At 37.5% G+C, this 16,942-nt stretch overlaps 1 protein-coding gene across 9 annotated transcripts in view; it reads left to right on the forward strand.

Moving 5' to 3' along the window:
- Positions 1-15,809, forward strand: part of LRRC4C (leucine rich repeat containing 4C) — a 548,021-nt gene extending 532,212 nt beyond the window's left edge. For 8 of the 9 annotated variants that reach the window (XM_069858064.1, XM_069858060.1, XM_069858062.1 and 5 more), the window contains one exon: positions 13,284-15,809. In XM_069858064.1, coding sequence (XP_069714165.1) covers positions 13,326-15,242 — 1,917 coding nt within the window. In that variant the 5' untranslated portion in view covers positions 13,284-13,325 and the 3' untranslated portion in view covers positions 15,243-15,809. Of the gene's footprint in view, positions 1-4,518; positions 4,645-5,416; positions 5,540-13,283 lie in introns of those variants that run through there. The other variant, XM_069858066.1, reaches the window with a different exon arrangement.
- The last annotated feature ends 1,133 nt before the right edge of the window (positions 15,810-16,942 follow it).

Here is a 16,942-nt window from a genome sequence, read left to right on the forward strand (position 1 = left end):
TTACAGAGCAAATATTCTCTTCACACTTCTAGAATGGAAAGAATTATAAAGAAAAGAAAAGAAGCCACAGAAATGTCCTATGCATTTAACTCTTTTTTCTTTCCCTCCCCTCAGAGTCATGGAGGAGCTCACATATAAAAATAGTTCTGTTTTCCATCATAACCTCCCTGTTAGTGATAGCTTAATTTTAGATTTATCACTGCAGTATTAGAGGCAGCCCTTAAATCTGTGCATGCTCTTTATCTCTGATGCCCAGCAGCTCTCCTATCTTCCATAAAGTCCTTCTGAGAATCCTTCCAGAAATCAGGTATAGTAAAGGAGATCTCTGTGCTTCTGTGTGAATAATGTGAGACATAAGTCCCGGCAGTCTTTGCTGGTTCTAGCTGTTGTTATTACATCTTGTCACTTGTTGAGCTTTCTTAGGTATTGAGCATATGGACAGCATTACGAGTTAAGAAACAAAGATGTTTTTCCTGAGGTGCTTGAACCCATGCTTAAAAATAATTATTGCAGATCAAGGGCAATTTTCTCCCATAGATCTATTTAAAGATGGAAGTCTGCAGTGGTCTCATGAACATAGAATAATGCATTAGCACTTTGAAGTCTCAATAGATGAACAGGCAGGCAGCACTGCTGATACTTGACATTGTATACTGTTGGTTAAACTTAAACAGGTAAACCACACTTCTGTGAAAATTATAATTTGTTAAAGAAGTATATGCCAACTTTATTGGATATGACAAGAATTTCATATTGATATAATAATACTTTGAATTTGGTCAATGATTTCAAAAAGCAGGCTACAGGCAACCTTCATAGAGAAGATATTCCATTGTATAAATGTATAATTATCAATTAAAAAACATATCTATGTGAAAATATGGAGTAATATATTATTTTATCTTTAAGACTTCCCAGAATGTAGAGTTTCAGAAAGATAATGTTTTCTCTATCTTTATCATTTACAATTCTTTTATTTATATAGTCTGGACAGAAAGAGAATAACTCATATAATTTACCACTGTTTCTCACAAACTCCTTTGGAGCATTTGATTTTCACTAGGCTGCATTCAAAGTTGTTTTTCTTAATGATAACTTTCCCAGTCAGATCAGCATTATCGGTTCTTGAATCAGTCGACACCCTGTGAAGATATGCCCTATGTTCTGGATACTTCAGAAAAACACATTAGGATGGATGATCTCGTATTGTGCTAGTGCCTGATTTCAGCACATACAGAAACAGAATGCTGCAGTGTGAACCAGTTACTTCAGAATTAACATTTAAATATGATTAAAACAGGTTAATGTAAAAATGCATAACTATTTTTGCTTGCAATATTCAAAGTAGATGACGCAGTTATAAAATTTGACTTAGTTACGTCTCTTTGGTTTTACTTTCAGTGCTTGAGTAAGCTGTCAAGGGAAAGGATATTTTTTTACCTGTTCCGGTAAAATTCAAATGTAGTCTTTTATATATATATGTGACCCTATGACTATGCACTATGTTAATGCAGTTATTATTGGAATTCAGTAATTAAAACATTCATAATTAGTCATTTTAGAGTGAAACTGGTTTTACAGCATACTGTCCTTCAAAAGTACTATGATCCTTGAACCATCAACAGTGCTTTACTGGGTGAGAAACTGATGTGTGTGGCAGGAAGATTGACACTTGAGAGGATATGATTATTGCAGATGGGAAAGGTGGAGCTCACATTATCCTGGACAGGTGCAGTGGTGCCAAAAGTTACTTGGGATAGTTGCATGTGAAACAGTTATGAACCTCTTAACTATTACCCTCTTCCCTTTCCTTCTTCAGCTACTGAGGGTAGTTCCCTGAATGTGAACTACTGCTTTTTTTTGTTATTTACATCTTTCCAGCTGGATAGCCCCAAATTATAATGAATTTGAAATGTCACATTTTGCTAGTTATACAGTTCTATGGCAGGAATTCTCTTTCAGGTTGTTTTAAACATTTATGTTTAAAAATCAGTTTAGGGCTTATCAAAACACTGTCTGACATGAGGCTTATATGAAAGCTTTCCTGTGACCAAGGGTTGGAAGATGATACCACATATTGGAAAGCCTCGTCAAGTGGTCATATGTGGGGCCATACTTTCATGCAGCTCCCAAGAACAGAAGTATCAGGTCAAAGTTTGTTGTTCAGGTCCAGGAAAATACTTGCAAGTAGCTGTTAGCATCCCCCTGAGTTTCACTCTTAATTTTATTTCACTAGCTGTTTCCTAAATTGAATTGAAACATTTTCCCACTTGCAATATTTAAAGGCATACAAATACTGTATGCAAGAACACCTGTGACTTATTCATTGCTCACAGTGATAGATCTGGTAATAATGTGCTTGCTATTCTGGCTGTGCTGCACTTTGGTAACAACTAGGGCTTAATTGAAATACACCCTGACCTTGGTTTTGTTCATGAGGCATACAATGGACATAATTACTACAAATCTGCTGAAAGATATTATGGCAAAATGTCGTATTACTAATTTTGACTCTCACATTCTTTTGGGGAAAAAAAATTACAAATCTCAGTGAAAAACAATGATGTGCTGCAGTTTCATAGAAGTCCTAAACCAGGTAATTTTCAAAAAAAATTAACTTCTAATATTTCTCTGTACCTATTTTTTCCTCTCAAAACACTGTCACAGTATGATAATTGCATTGCTTCTAACAGTTTCACATTCCTTCATAATTAAATAAACAGCTTGTAAATTACAGATCACAAAATGCCTGTGTTCCACTCTTACCTTAAGAGGTTTCCATAGTTACTGAGGACAAGAAGTTTAACTGTCGTTTGCCAGACTCAAGGCTATTTGCAGCTTTAAGTTTTTCTCTCATGACTCTTTTTCTCTTTGTCTCTTTGTTTATTAACAGAATGAGGGAGTAATTTGAACTCGGTTAGCCACTACAAATGCAGTGATGCAAAATGGACTCTGGTACTTCAATGTGTTATTAGCTGAGTATGTTTCTCCCAGAAGATATTTAAGAATAATGCATACTGGTAGCACAGCCTGCAGTTACCAAGGTTACGAAATACCTATCAAGAACTTCTCCAGCTCAACATCAAATAACCCAGACCTTAAAAAAGGAAACACCTTTCTTGATACAGCATTATGACATAGAAGTACTTACGCACTTACCTATTTTAATTTATACTGCAAAAGACATTGGTGCAGATTTTGCACATCTGTTTTAATATAATTCCCCATCATCCCTCAGTTTCCTCTGCTCTAAGTATTACAAAATGCATTTGGAAAAAATGCACTTGCTACGGCACAAACTTGATTTTTTTATGCCACTGGAACGGACAATTCTCTTACTTGCTAATCTCAAAATAATCTTAAAACCTTACCAATCGACTTCAAATTTTACCAGAGCATCTTTGTTAACGAAGCAGAGAAACTACTACTGATCCACAACTTCATTATATGTTCATCAAACTAAACTATTTCTGTCATCAAGTTCATATAATCTACTTGAGTTCAAGAGCTCAGCAAAGCTCAAAGGATTATTCTTTGTAACAAGAAAATTAATCATTGGCACATTCAGTAGACAAATGCATATACCGTAATTTAGGAAAAGATGTTTTGAAGCTTTAAAAACTAGACTCCAATTTTCTAGGATTAGGATGAAATTATCATAAGGGCAAGCTTATACTCTAATTGCCAGGTTTTTGTTGCTTTTCATTGTATTTGCTACACTTGTATATGAATTTGTATGTTATGTGGTGTTATGATCTGACATTTCCTACACCTATTTTTATAGTTTGTGACTAGGGACAAAATTTTGGAAGCAATCAGTGCTAACATCTTGGATTCCATCAGCCTCACACGTTTTTTTGCCTTTGTATCTTTTAAAAGATGCAATATTTAAATATTTAATGTACTTAACCTGCAGATTTTTGCTTGCTAGTTTGAAATCCTGTGGTATGTTGTTGAAAAGGATGTTAATTTAATGCTTCCATGTAAAAAAATTGACAATATTCTATCAGATCAAAATTTGTTTGTTTGAATGAACTATCACTCTAGTGCCTTTGAACAGATGTTGGCTTAAATCACTACTAATCTGCTAAAACCAAAGGAATGCTACGATGTTTCAAAATAACACCTCAATGTGTCAGTAGAGAAAATTGCATTGTTTTGGAGCAGTATTTTAGAGCATCATATAATTTTTATTATGGGTTATTTTTATACTAATTTTGTTGTGGCTCACAGATGCCTTCTGAATGGGAATTTGTGGTTTTGGTTTGATATTAAACAAAAAAGGTATTAAGAAAGCATCCTTTTAATAGTTAGATATATACTGTGATTTAATTGTTGCTTAATGAGGCGTTTCTGGCATAAGATAGTGAAATCCTGAAGGTACTTGTATGACTTCTCCTTAAATCATGGTTGGCATATGAGCTGTAATGACAAGCTGCTGTAATTAAGAACATTTTGTTATTCGGGCTGTTGTAAAATTTCTTCTGTACAGTTGTCTCTTTCCCACTACCTGCATATCTGTCCAGACAAATATAGAAGATGAAACAAACAAAAAAGGTTCAAAGAAACTGTGTTTTATCAACTGAATTAGTGAAGTGAGAAGAACAAAATGGGACTTGAATAACCCAAGGGATCCATGATGGGGTAGAAAACCTTTTTACCTTTACAAAATTTGTTTGAATTGAGCCCAAGTCAATAAAGAACAAAATTTTCTAGTGTCTACACAGGGTCTGAATAAAGTGAATTCAAATTAACTTTGAAAAGGGACTAGATAAGCTACCTTATTTTCTTTTATGGACACTCTTAATTGAAATTACAGTGGCCTTGATTCAATTATGCTTAAGTTAAATTCTAAATAACAGTGTCTATACAAAGATTTAATATAGTTAGCCCATTTTAAAAATTAATTCCAATTAAATTTCTAGAAAGTTTCTAGGTGAACTAGTACCGAGCTCCATTGTGGTGGCTTTTATGAAAGAATTTAAGTTAGTTCACCAGGAGTACTTCATAGATTGCTCCTATTCACATCACTGTGAGCAGTCTGAACAGACAGATTAGGACAGTTTTGTCCTCTTCGCCCTTTGAGTGACATCTGTGGAAAGGTCAATAAACAATCCGAATGCTTCCTCTTAATAAAACTAATCATGTCCTAAAGAAATATCCATTACATATTGTTGGATATTTCTTATGATTTTCCTATAAACCAGCAAATGTTAAGAGATATACTGAGGATGCAAAGTGCAAATGGCATTAGAGAGTAAAAGAATATTTATAAATAAAGGGACGTGCCAGACGGATTCAGTTTAAAACACTGTGAAATTTCCTCCTACAAAGCAAATATTTTTGCCTGGACTAATGCACACTAAAATTCTTATTTTTAAAATGTCTATTTCATGTTCCTTTCTGTTACCTGAAGTTAAGGAGAAAATTTTAAACCTTAGGAAGACATAACAGAAGAAATATGACATCATGCAGGAAAAGGAGGAGAGAGAAATAAAGCTGTTATCTGTATAACAAAGTGAAAGAACAGAAGAAAAAGGTATAGTGGATCAAATTTACCCTTGATGGAACTTCCCTGAAATCAATGGTAATTCAGAAGGCTTGAATGTGTCCAATCACAATTAGGTCTTTTAGGTCACTGTCTTAGAGAATCAACTGTGTCTTAAAAGGCTTGTAGAAGAGAACCTACTCTGCCTTCCATGCTTACGTGCTTTCAAGGGCCATATAAAATCCCAACTATGTCTCAGAGAAAAACAATGAAACATGCTAAGAGTAGAATTATTTGCATTGTGAGAGTTTTGATTTATCTAGTCTCATAAGCAATCAGTTTGCTATCTATTCCTTTTTGGCATCCACTGTATTTAGCTAATAATGAAATAAACCCCAAACAGATAAAAGCTGCTGCACTTTGAAACCTCTCAGGTTTTTAGGCACTGAACTGCTGTTGAGACTTTTAAATTCCTCAAGCAGTGAAAAGGGAAAACTGATATTTAAGAATGGAGAAAAAGCTACACAGCTATATATTTGCAGTGATGGATTCACTGTAAGCCAGTCAGTTTAATAAAACCTAAACACCTCAGACAAGAGCCAATCTATGAGAAAAAAAACCCAAGAAATAAGATTAGGAAAAGAAAGATATGAGATCTACTGTAACCCAGTTCACTGATTTTGCTTGACGATCATAGTAATGTTCTATTAAGAACATAATGTGTTCCTTTGTTGATAGCAAAGATATTAAATGGAGAAAAAGAATGGTGTTACTGTACTGTATATGGGCAGGAAACAGCATGCATAGTGTTTGTACTACTCTTGAACTGAAAGCTCTAGTCCTTGGGGGTTCAGCCAGATTGAAAGGAATTTCAGGACAGAAAAAGCAGGGAGAGGAGCAAGAGGGTATGGTGAGTGAATCCCTAGCAATGTGTTTCCATCAGCCCAACCTTTCACAGCCTTATGGGGACATGCATTTGAGGCTGCAGGAACATTTGCAGAGCAGATGTTGGTAGCGTATTTCTGACCCCAGTGGAACTCCCTGCCCACAGTTTGGTCTCTGTTCTGGGACAAAGGTTTACCCTCATGTGTTTCAGTATTTTGCAGAGCTAAAGAAGATTGTGTGCTTATTTCCTTATATCTACACTGAAATTCCCTTGGCTTCCTCTACTGACATTGCTGTCAAAAGGGGATCAGTCTCAGAGCTCCTGAAAAGAGAGTCAAAAGAGTCACTTCTGTGTAAGGTCATCCTGGGATTTAGACCTATTTTTATTGCTGTACTCCATGCTCTGTTCCATACAGAAACTATTTTAAATTCTTAGGTGCTGATACTTCCCCGCATAATTAGCTGTTTGACACACCGAACTCCTCTTCATATGTTTGGAAATCTGCCATTTAATCTGCAGCTGTAGAGTGGCTTGTTTACTAAAAATGCAGATATCTTTGAAAGGATTTTTCTTTCAAAAACCTCTTTTAAAGAGTGTGATGTACAGCATACATAACCGTGCTATGTAAAATGAAGCAAAGGTGCATTTTTCTGAATGCATTCACATATTTGTCAACTTGAAAAAAGTTGTAATAAGTGACCTGAATGCTCCTCATCCTGAAATTTTCTGGCACATCACTGATGGAAAGTGTGATAATTTAACTCTGCTTCAGCTGAGATTTAACTGCGATGTACTTGTGATGATTTAATTTGACTGCGATCATTCAATTTTACTGTGATCATTCAATCACGTGATAGCTGATAGATTCTGTCTATACTTTCAGTGCAGTAACATATAGCATGACATCTAATTATTTTAATGGCAGATGTACAGCACCAATCAAAGTGTATTAGATCATACTGTATCATAAATCATATATTGGGATAAAACCGCAGTCTTCACACTGCACCACTCTGCTGCTTATATGGTTATTCATACACTCACAGACTAAGCAGAAAGATGAGTTGCCAACAGCAACAAAACTTCCTGTGATAGAGCTAAGGGTCACTGGAGCTTGGGAATATACCTTTGCCACCTGCCATACATCGTTAGGCAGATCTTTGGGAATTATGTAGAAGTTCTATTTTGTAATCAAAGCCCATCATTACAGGAAAATCCTTCAGAGATCAGAGTGAGTGCAGTCACTTTCTCCTGGCAAAATAACAAAGAGAGATCAAAGCACATCAGGCCTAAAACTTAATTACAAAAAAAAAAAAGAAAAATTAATTGTGTGTTCCATTACAACACCCATAAGGAAGACATCACTGCATACACATTTAGCAAAGTTACCTCCCAGTAGCATAACTACTATATCCTTCAAGACGTACTGAGGAAAACTGCACTGTGCATATCTGCAGAGGCGGGCAGCTCTGTCATTCCTTGCTTCATCTTCTGCATTGGATCTTAAAAGGAAAATGATTTTCACTCAAAGGCAAATATGTAGTACATTGAGACTGAGTCTCAGATTAGTTACAGAGAGCAGAACATGCATATAAAATGTCAATTTGAAAAATGATTTTTTTGAGTTCTGTGGAAATAGAAAGCAAAACAAGTAACTCTCCATATATGTATATTTATGTCGCCATGGCCATAAAAAGAACATACATTACTATATTTAAGTGACAGATGATATATGCTTTGGTAATTAGAGCAATGCCACAAGCTTGACTTTAAGTTGTGTTTGGAAACACATTTAATAATTGTACAATGTCTGGAGAACTGACTGTGCAGTAAGGAAATTCTTAGCATTTTAAACTACATTTTAAATCTATACAGCAGAGGGCACTAGTGTTATTGATGTGACCACAGAGTTGCTATTTTGGTACCAGAAAAACCAAGAAACAAAAAAATCACTTAGAAGATAGAGTTATCAACGAAGACTAAAGAATCTGGTTGATGACCTATGTTCCATTTTCAGATTTATAAAGCTCAGCTTTCATGTGTCTCTAGCATAATAGACAGATATTGAATAGCAAATTACTCTAGTACAGAGTTCCAGATGGGTCTTTATGTAAAGCCCATTAAAATATTTCCATAATGTTCTTCAAGGCTTTAAATGAATTTTCCACTGTGCTTTTGTGCTGGCTATTTTTTTCCCCAGCATGTTTCCAGTGTATTTATGATTTAAAATTACCCTGATGTGAAAAACTGCGCTGAGACTTCCTGAATACTTAACCTCTGAGCTGTGGAAAATCAGCAGTATAAAAGAAAGGACCTTTTTAATACTTTCCTATGCCCATTTAGGAGTAGGTTAGCCTCACGCAAAGCTCACCAGTTGGAAGTGAGGAGGCATTGTCTAGCATAATTTCTACTGGTGATGATGGCTTTTTTGAATGATCAGCACCCTCTACTTTAACAGCAGCAAGCCCAGTTACTGCGTTCTTGTGCCAAATACTGCATTTTGCTTCCTGTATTACCAGAGAAGAGGGAAAAACTTCAGTAATACGAATAAATCCAACGTTAAATCAAACGGTGGCTACAAATTCTAAGATTTGCTCTTACTGCCTCCCAGAAAATGTTCCAGAGGAATGTCAATATAGAACTTCTGAAGCTTAGACACTGAAAAAAATCAAGTACATGAACACATATGAAAATATATCTAGAACTTTCCATCCACATTTGTCAAAATGTTGATCCTGTCTTCAAAATTATATACTCAGAGCAATATGTAGTGATAAGTAGCCAGTGACGAAGCTTGTATTTGAAGTATACACAGATTTGAATTTTGCAGAAAATTGAGGGTCATAGAATTCCCTGAGGATCTTTGATACATCATAATTCTGAGACATATGTTCGATTGAGACATCCCTAGCACACGACTATGGAAAAAGGTAAAGGTAAAAGCCACAGGCTATTTTAGCCTTCAGTACTCGGAAAGAGCTGTTCTGTGTAACCAATCCATTCTTTGAGTCAATAACCAAAATTAGGAGGAATATAGGGAATTTATTTTAAGAAGATAAAATATATCCTTTAAAAAAATCTTTCTGCAACTGAGACATGGAAACTTTTTGGTTTAGGTTGAACAGTTTTTGCTAATAGCTCTCAAAACTCGATAATCTCTTAGCTATAATGAAGTGCTGTACTCAAGCAAAATTTTTTATTTTTTTTTTTTAACCCATGGAGCATATGTGTAGTGATAGGAAGGGAAAATTTTCTGGATAAAGGAGTAGATGAAGGGAATGGTGGGAGATACCATCATACACAAGAAGTCAGAAGAGGAAGGAAGTGCCTTGGAGCTGTAACACGTAGCACAATAGTCCCCGAGTCATGTGACAGAAATGCAAGCCACAAAAAAAGGAGCTTGCTCAAGGTTGCAAAGCACATTAGTTTCATTAATCTTTCACAACAAGAATGATGCTTTGTAAACAGCATTACAGAGTAGATGAAATAAACAGATATACCCAGACTTTCCAATTCCCATTCACAGGTTTTTAACCATTAGTTTGGCTTTTCCCTCCTAGGCAAATTAGATATTCATAAGTCTATGGGCTGGATGGGATTCATCCAAGGGTATAAAGGGAGCTGGCAGAGGTGCTTGACAAACCTCTTTCCATCGTCTACCAGCAGTCCTGGCTGACTGGGAAAGTTCCATTGGACTGAAGGCTGGCTGATGTTACACCCTTTTACAAGAATGGCCAGAGAGATGATCCAGGAAACTAGAAATGTGTCATCCTGAGCTCAGTGCCAGGGAAGGCCATGGAACAGGTCATCTTGGGTACCATCTCACAGCCCATACAGTACAACCAGGTGATCACGCCCACTCAGCATGGGTTTATGAAAAGCAGGTCTTGTCAAACCAACCTGATCGCCTTCTATGACAAGGTAACCCGCTTGATGGATGAGGGAAAGTCTGGAAAGTCTGTGGATGTAGTGTACCTGGACTTTAGTAAAGCCTTTGACGCAGTATCTCACAGTATCCTACTTGAGAAACTGGCTACCGCTGGCCTGGACAGGTGTACCCTCTGCTGAATTAAAAACTGTCTCGATGGCAGGGCCCAAAGAGTGGCACTAAATGGAGTTAACTCCAGCTGGAGGCCGGTCACAAGTGGTGTTCCCCAGGGCTTGGTGCTGTGCCCAGTCCTGTCCAATATCTTTATCAGTTACCTGGATGAGGGAATTGAAGGCATCCTTAGCAAGTTTGTGGATGACACTAAACTGGGAGGAAGTGTCGATCTGTTGGAGGGTACGGAGGCTCTACAGAGAGATCTGAACAGGCTGGATCATTGGGCTGAGGCCGATGGGATGAGGTTTAACAAGGCTAAGTGCAGAGTCCTGCACTTGGGGCACAAAAGCCCTGTGCAGAGCTACAGCGTTGGAGAAGAATGACTTGAAAGTTGCTTGACAGAGAAAACCTGGGGGTGTTGGTTCGCAGCCAACTGAACTTGAACCAGCAGTGTGCCCAGGTGGCCAAGAAGGCCAATGGCATCTTGGCTTGGATCAGAAATGGTGTGGAAGGGCTGGAGACCAGGGATGTGATTCTCCCCCTGTTCTCTGTACCCATGAGGCCACACATCAAATACTGCATTCAGTTTTGGGCCCCTCACTACAAGAAAGACATTGAGATCCAGAAGTGTGTCCATAGAAGACTGAAAAAACAGGTGAAGGGGCTGGAAAACAAATCTTACAAGGAGAGACTGAGGGAACTAGGGTTGTTTAACCTGAAGAAGAGGAGGCTGAGGGGAGACCTTATTGCTCTCTACAACTGCCTGAAAGGAGGTTGTAGAGAGGAGGGAGCTGGCTTCTTCTCCGAAGTGATAGGTGATAGGACAAGAGGGAATGGCTTCAAGCTGCATCAGGGGAGTTTTAGATTGGACATTAGGAAAAATTTCTTCACAGAAAGGGTTATCAAGCACTGCCTAGGGAGCACAGGCTGCCTAGGGAGGTGGTTGAGTCGCCATCCCTGGAGGTGCTTAAAAAGCAGGTAGGTGAGGTGCTTGGGGGCATGGTTTAGTAGTAGAGATGCTTGGGGGCATGGTTTAGTAGTAGAGATGCTTGGGGACATGGTTTAGTAGTAGACAGCTACTGTTGGAGTTGATGATCTATAAGGTCTTTTGGAGAAGAGGAGGCTGAGGGGAGACCTTATTGCTCTCTACAACTACCTGAAGGGAGGTTGGGGAGAGGAGGGAGCTGACCTCTTCTCCCAAGTGACAGGGGACAGGACAAGAGGAAATGGCCTCAAGCTCTGCCAGGGTAGGTTCAGGCTCGACATAAGGAAAAAATTCTTCACTGAAAGGGTCATTAGGCAATGAAACGGTCTGCCCAGGGAGGTGGTTGACTCCCCTTCCCTGGAGTTGTTTAAGATGCGGGTGGATGAGGTACTGAGGGGCATGTTTTAGAGATTGGTGGGAATGGTTGGACTCGATGATCTGATGGGTCTCTTCCAACCTGGTGAATCTATGATTCTATGATTCTTTTTCAGCCTGATGATTCTATGATTCTATTTTTCTATGCAGTGGCTTATTAAAAGCGAGAGGAGAACCGTTGTAACATGTTTTATAAAAATGCAAAAATAAATTCTCAAAAACACATTGTCTAAACACATAGTTAGGAAAAAAGCCTTTCATTAAATGAATTGCTGTGAAATGCAAGTTAATATATTTTTTCCTGTATTTCTTTTAAAGAAAGATAGCTTTTTTACACAAAATGAAACAATTCAGAGCCTGGAGTGTAAAATCATTGCTTTATAGTATTTTGTTTTACTGAATACTTGTGTTATGCATCTAGGTGCCCTAGGTTATATATATGCTTTAAGGTTACTGTAATTTATAAGATTTCAATTTGGGCTGATTTATAGGAAATTTCATGAATCTTTACACCACAGGAATATTGCACTGAGCAGAGGACTGAATATTACCTGAGAGCTGGGAGGTTTAAGAATTACCACAAATGAATCAGTACTGAATTTCTTAAAATGCTAATGGTCATTTGTCATGTAAAGGTCTTTTTTTCCCTCCTAGAGTAAGATCTGTAGGATTTTTTTAGAGGTTCCAATGAAACTGCTAACTCTGAAGTCACAGAGATATTTTTCAGTATTTAAATGGATATTCTTAGTTCTCTGTTCAGCACATATTTACTAATGAATGTTTTTCTGCTGCTGGTGACAAACAAAAGAATTGGGGAGGGAATATCACAAAATTGGATGATTCTGTTTAACAGTAGGGAAGAATTGATGCTCAATGTTTCTTTGGTGTTTTTTTTTAATTTGAAATAGGCGAGATCTTCCAGTGACTTCCTCATGAGCTGCTACCTTCAGTATTAAAGGCTTTACTTGTAGTTGAACTCCACTGCAGGAACCACACTTGTATAGACAAAGATTTTTCAGCCACTCAGAACAGGATTTTCCTCTTCATCTTCATATTATTTGCCATCTTGTCTTGTAATGTGTCAAGAAGTTTAACACCTCGAATATTCTGATGACTCCTATCTTACTGATTTTCAGCTGTTGAGGCCCTTGTAATTTCTTTCAATTCTCCATTTGACTTAGAACATTTCTTTTGGTTATCCACTGTGGCTGAGCCTGTTATCTGCCATCCAGCTACAGGTGTTGTATATTGGAATGAGCAGGAAAAGCTAGTGTCTGGCTTTTTTCTTATTTCATTGCCAATTACAGCTCACATTCCTTGCTGTACAGGAAACAAAGTATTAAAATGTCTATAGCTACTCTTGCTACACATTTTCATGAAATTGGTAGAGTTGACTGAAAGGACTTGAGAAGTCTTTGTTTAGAAAGCACACTTAAATATTTGAGCTTTATTTAATATTCTCCTTCTCCCTTCTTTCTTTCTTTCTTTTTTTCTTTCTTTCTTTCAGGCTATTCAAACTGCAGAAGGATCAACACCAAATAAATTATGAATGTTGAACAAGATGACCTTACATCCACAGCAGATAATGATAGGTCCTAGGTTTAACAGGGCCCTATTTGACCCCTTGCTCGTGGTGCTTTTGGCTCTTCAGCTTCTTGTGGTTGCAGGTCTAGTGAGGGCTCAAACTTGCCCTTCTGTCTGCTCCTGCAGCAACCAATTCAGTAAAGTTATTTGTGTACGGAAAAATCTGAGAGACGTGCCAGACGGCATCTCCACCAACACCCGATTACTCAATCTCCATGAGAACCAGATCCAAATAATTAAAGTTAATAGCTTCAAGCATCTGAGGCACCTAGAAATCTTGCAGCTCAGCAGGAATCACATCAGAACAATTGAAATAGGAGCTTTTAATGGTCTAGCCAACCTCAACACTTTGGAACTCTTTGACAATCGTCTGACTACTATCCCAAATGGGGCTTTTGTATACCTGTCAAAATTGAAGGAACTGTGGCTGAGAAACAATCCCATTGAAAGTATCCCTTCATATGCTTTTAACAGAATCCCTTCTCTCCGGAGGCTGGATTTGGGGGAATTGAAAAGGCTTTCATACATCTCAGAAGGTGCCTTTGAAGGTCTGTCAAACTTGAGGTACTTGAACCTTGCCATGTGCAATCTTCGAGAGATTCCTAACCTCACCCCACTTGTAAAACTGGATGAATTAGATCTTTCTGGGAATCACTTGACTGCTATCCGCCCAGGTTCTTTCCAAGGGTTAATGCATCTTCAGAAATTGTGGATGATACAGTCCCAGATTCAAGTGATAGAAAGGAATGCTTTTGATAACCTTCAGTCACTTGTAGAGATCAATCTGGCGCACAACAATCTGACACTATTGCCTCATGACCTGTTCACACCACTCCGCCTGGAAAGGATTCACTTGCATCACAATCCTTGGAACTGCAACTGTGATATCCTTTGGCTCAGTTGGTGGATCAAAGACAAGGCACCCTCTAATACTGCATGCTGCGCCCGTTGCCACACACCTCCCAGTTTAAAAGGAAGGTACATTGGTGAGCTGGACCTGAATTACTTCACATGTTATGCTCCAGTCATAGTGGAGCCACCAGCAGACCTCAACGTCACAGAAGGCATGGCTGCAGAGATGAAATGCCGGGCATCAACCTCCCTGACCTCTGTATCTTGGATTACTCCAAATGGATCTGTTATGACACATGGGGCATACAGAGTTCGAATTGCTGTGCTCAGTGATGGCACATTAAATTTTACAAGGGTAACTGTGCAAGACACGGGTTTGTATACATGCATGGTGAGTAATTCTGTTGGGAATACCACAGCTTCTGCCACACTGAATGTGACTGCCCTGGATAACCCTGGTTACACCTACTTTTCAACTGTCACAGTAGAGACTGTGGAACCTTCTCAGGATGAGGCACAGACCACAGAGCAGGTTGGGCCCACACCAGTTACCAACTGGGAGACCACTAACATGACAACCTCACTCACTCCACAGAGCACAAGATCAACAGAAAAAATGTTCACCATTCCTGTGACAGATGCAAACAATGGGATCCCAGGAATAGACGAGGTTATGAAGACTACCAAAATCATAATTGGTTGTTTTGTGGCTATCACTCTCATGGCTGCTGTGATGCTAGTAATTTTCTACAAAATGAGGAAACAGCATCACCGGCAGAATCATCATGCTCCAACGCGGACTGTAGAGATCATTAATGTGGATGATGAGCTTACAGGTGACACACCCATTGAGAGTCACTTGCCCATGCCAGCAATAGAGCATGAGCACCTAAATCACTATAACTCTTACAAATCTCCTTTCAATCACACAACAACAGTTAACACAATAAATTCAATACACAGTTCAGTGCATGAACCGTTATTGATTCGAATGAACTCAAAAGACAATGTACAAGAGACTCAAATCTAAAACATTTATGACACTAAGGGGTGGGGACAACAAAAGATGGTTTATAAAACAAATGACACAAATGACTGGGCTAAATCTACTGTTTCAAAAAAAGTGTCTTTACAAAGAAAAAGAAATTTATTTATTAAAAATTCTATTGTGATCTAAAGCAGACAAAATTATGTGTATTCCTCTGAACCTGTTTTTGCTGCACTTATTTACACTCTTCATTCCCTTTTTCCTTCCCAACTTACCCCAATTCCCATTTGCCATATTTTTCATAAGAGATCTTGATACCCTAAAAGAACTAGTCTAGGAAATTTTGTAAGAATTCTGTTACACTTTGGGAATTTTTATGGTGAATTCTAATGGTGAGATTTGGTTTATTTTGTCACTGTTTCTCTTTTTTTTCTTTTGTTTTCTCATGCCGTTTTTGAAATTATTCAATAGGGAATGGAATAATAACAGCAATTTTACAAGTGAGAAAAACAAACAAGTATAACTTTTTTTTTCCATGTAATAATTTGCTCTGTATTTACTGAAAACACCATTCTGTGAAAAAAATGGAAGATAAATTAAAAAAAAAACCAACAACCAATAACCAAAACTCAAGAAGTCAGTTTAATTGTGAAAACCTATACACTCATGATCTGTTAAACAATTCTAGAACCAGAATTTGTAGTCCAAGCACTAAACTAAGAATATAAATAAAATATTGTGGGGGTTTTTTTGTACTTGGATATAGCTCATTTTTAGTGTGGTTTTAAGCATCAGAAGTTTGCTATAATCCTTATGATATTCTGCTATTATGGTCCAAAACATAATCACTTTAAAGAGAATAATTAAACTATTTTGGATCATTACTTAAAATCAGCATAGTTTTAATTTTAATTTATGTAAGCAGCATGCTGGCAAACAAGGGTGTTTGACTTTTAATGCAAGATTGAAATCATTCCTTCTAATGATATTTTCAATTATCTCTATTATATCTCCAGATGTATTTCACAATGCCAGGAGAAGTTTTGCAAGGAGTTTCAGTCGTCACTGAATTTATTAGACAGAGCCAAAACGTTTGTTCTGTGTTTTGTTATTTAGAACTGTCAATAAGAAAATTAATCTTTGTATCAAAGCCAATGTTTTCCAGTTCAGTTGTGCTGGTACTCCTAGACATACATATAAAATATATTTAGCTATCTATAATGTCTGTGAGCAGAGCTCTATCCCTATGAGCAAAATGAAATCAAATTGCTGTTAATGGAGTAGCTTACAGGAAGAAGTCCAAGCGTTTTAGTTTAAAGAAAACCAGAAAGAACAGTCAGCCAAATCAGAGGAGAGTATAGGCTGCTGTAATTTGCACGACAGTTAGGCTCCCTGTTGAGTAACCAGTTTACATTGTTTTAAACTCATTCTTATTTATCAATAAGAAATATACACCCTTTTCCTTTCTATCTATATACCTTCTCTGGATTTAGCTTATTTATATAAGAATGGTGTATACCTTGCATGCTGAAAGCTATAAGAAAGGCTTTGCATAAGAAAACCAGTTTCAGGACACCGTGTTCTTGCAGGTGGAAGTTCTGCCAAATTAAACTACTTTATGCATTGGCAACTGAATAGAAGCATTCTGAAATAGTTTAGGTTAGGAAAAATTATCACATATATAATCCCTGAATGTACTTTCACCTGTTTCCTTCCTTAACCATTCTTACTGTGAGTTTTCA

Source organism: Phaenicophaeus curvirostris, chromosome 5, assembly GCF_032191515.1.
Source record: "Phaenicophaeus curvirostris isolate KB17595 chromosome 5, BPBGC_Pcur_1.0, whole genome shotgun sequence".
In the NCBI taxonomy this organism is placed as follows: Eukaryota; Metazoa; Chordata; class Aves; order Cuculiformes; family Cuculidae; genus Phaenicophaeus; species Phaenicophaeus curvirostris.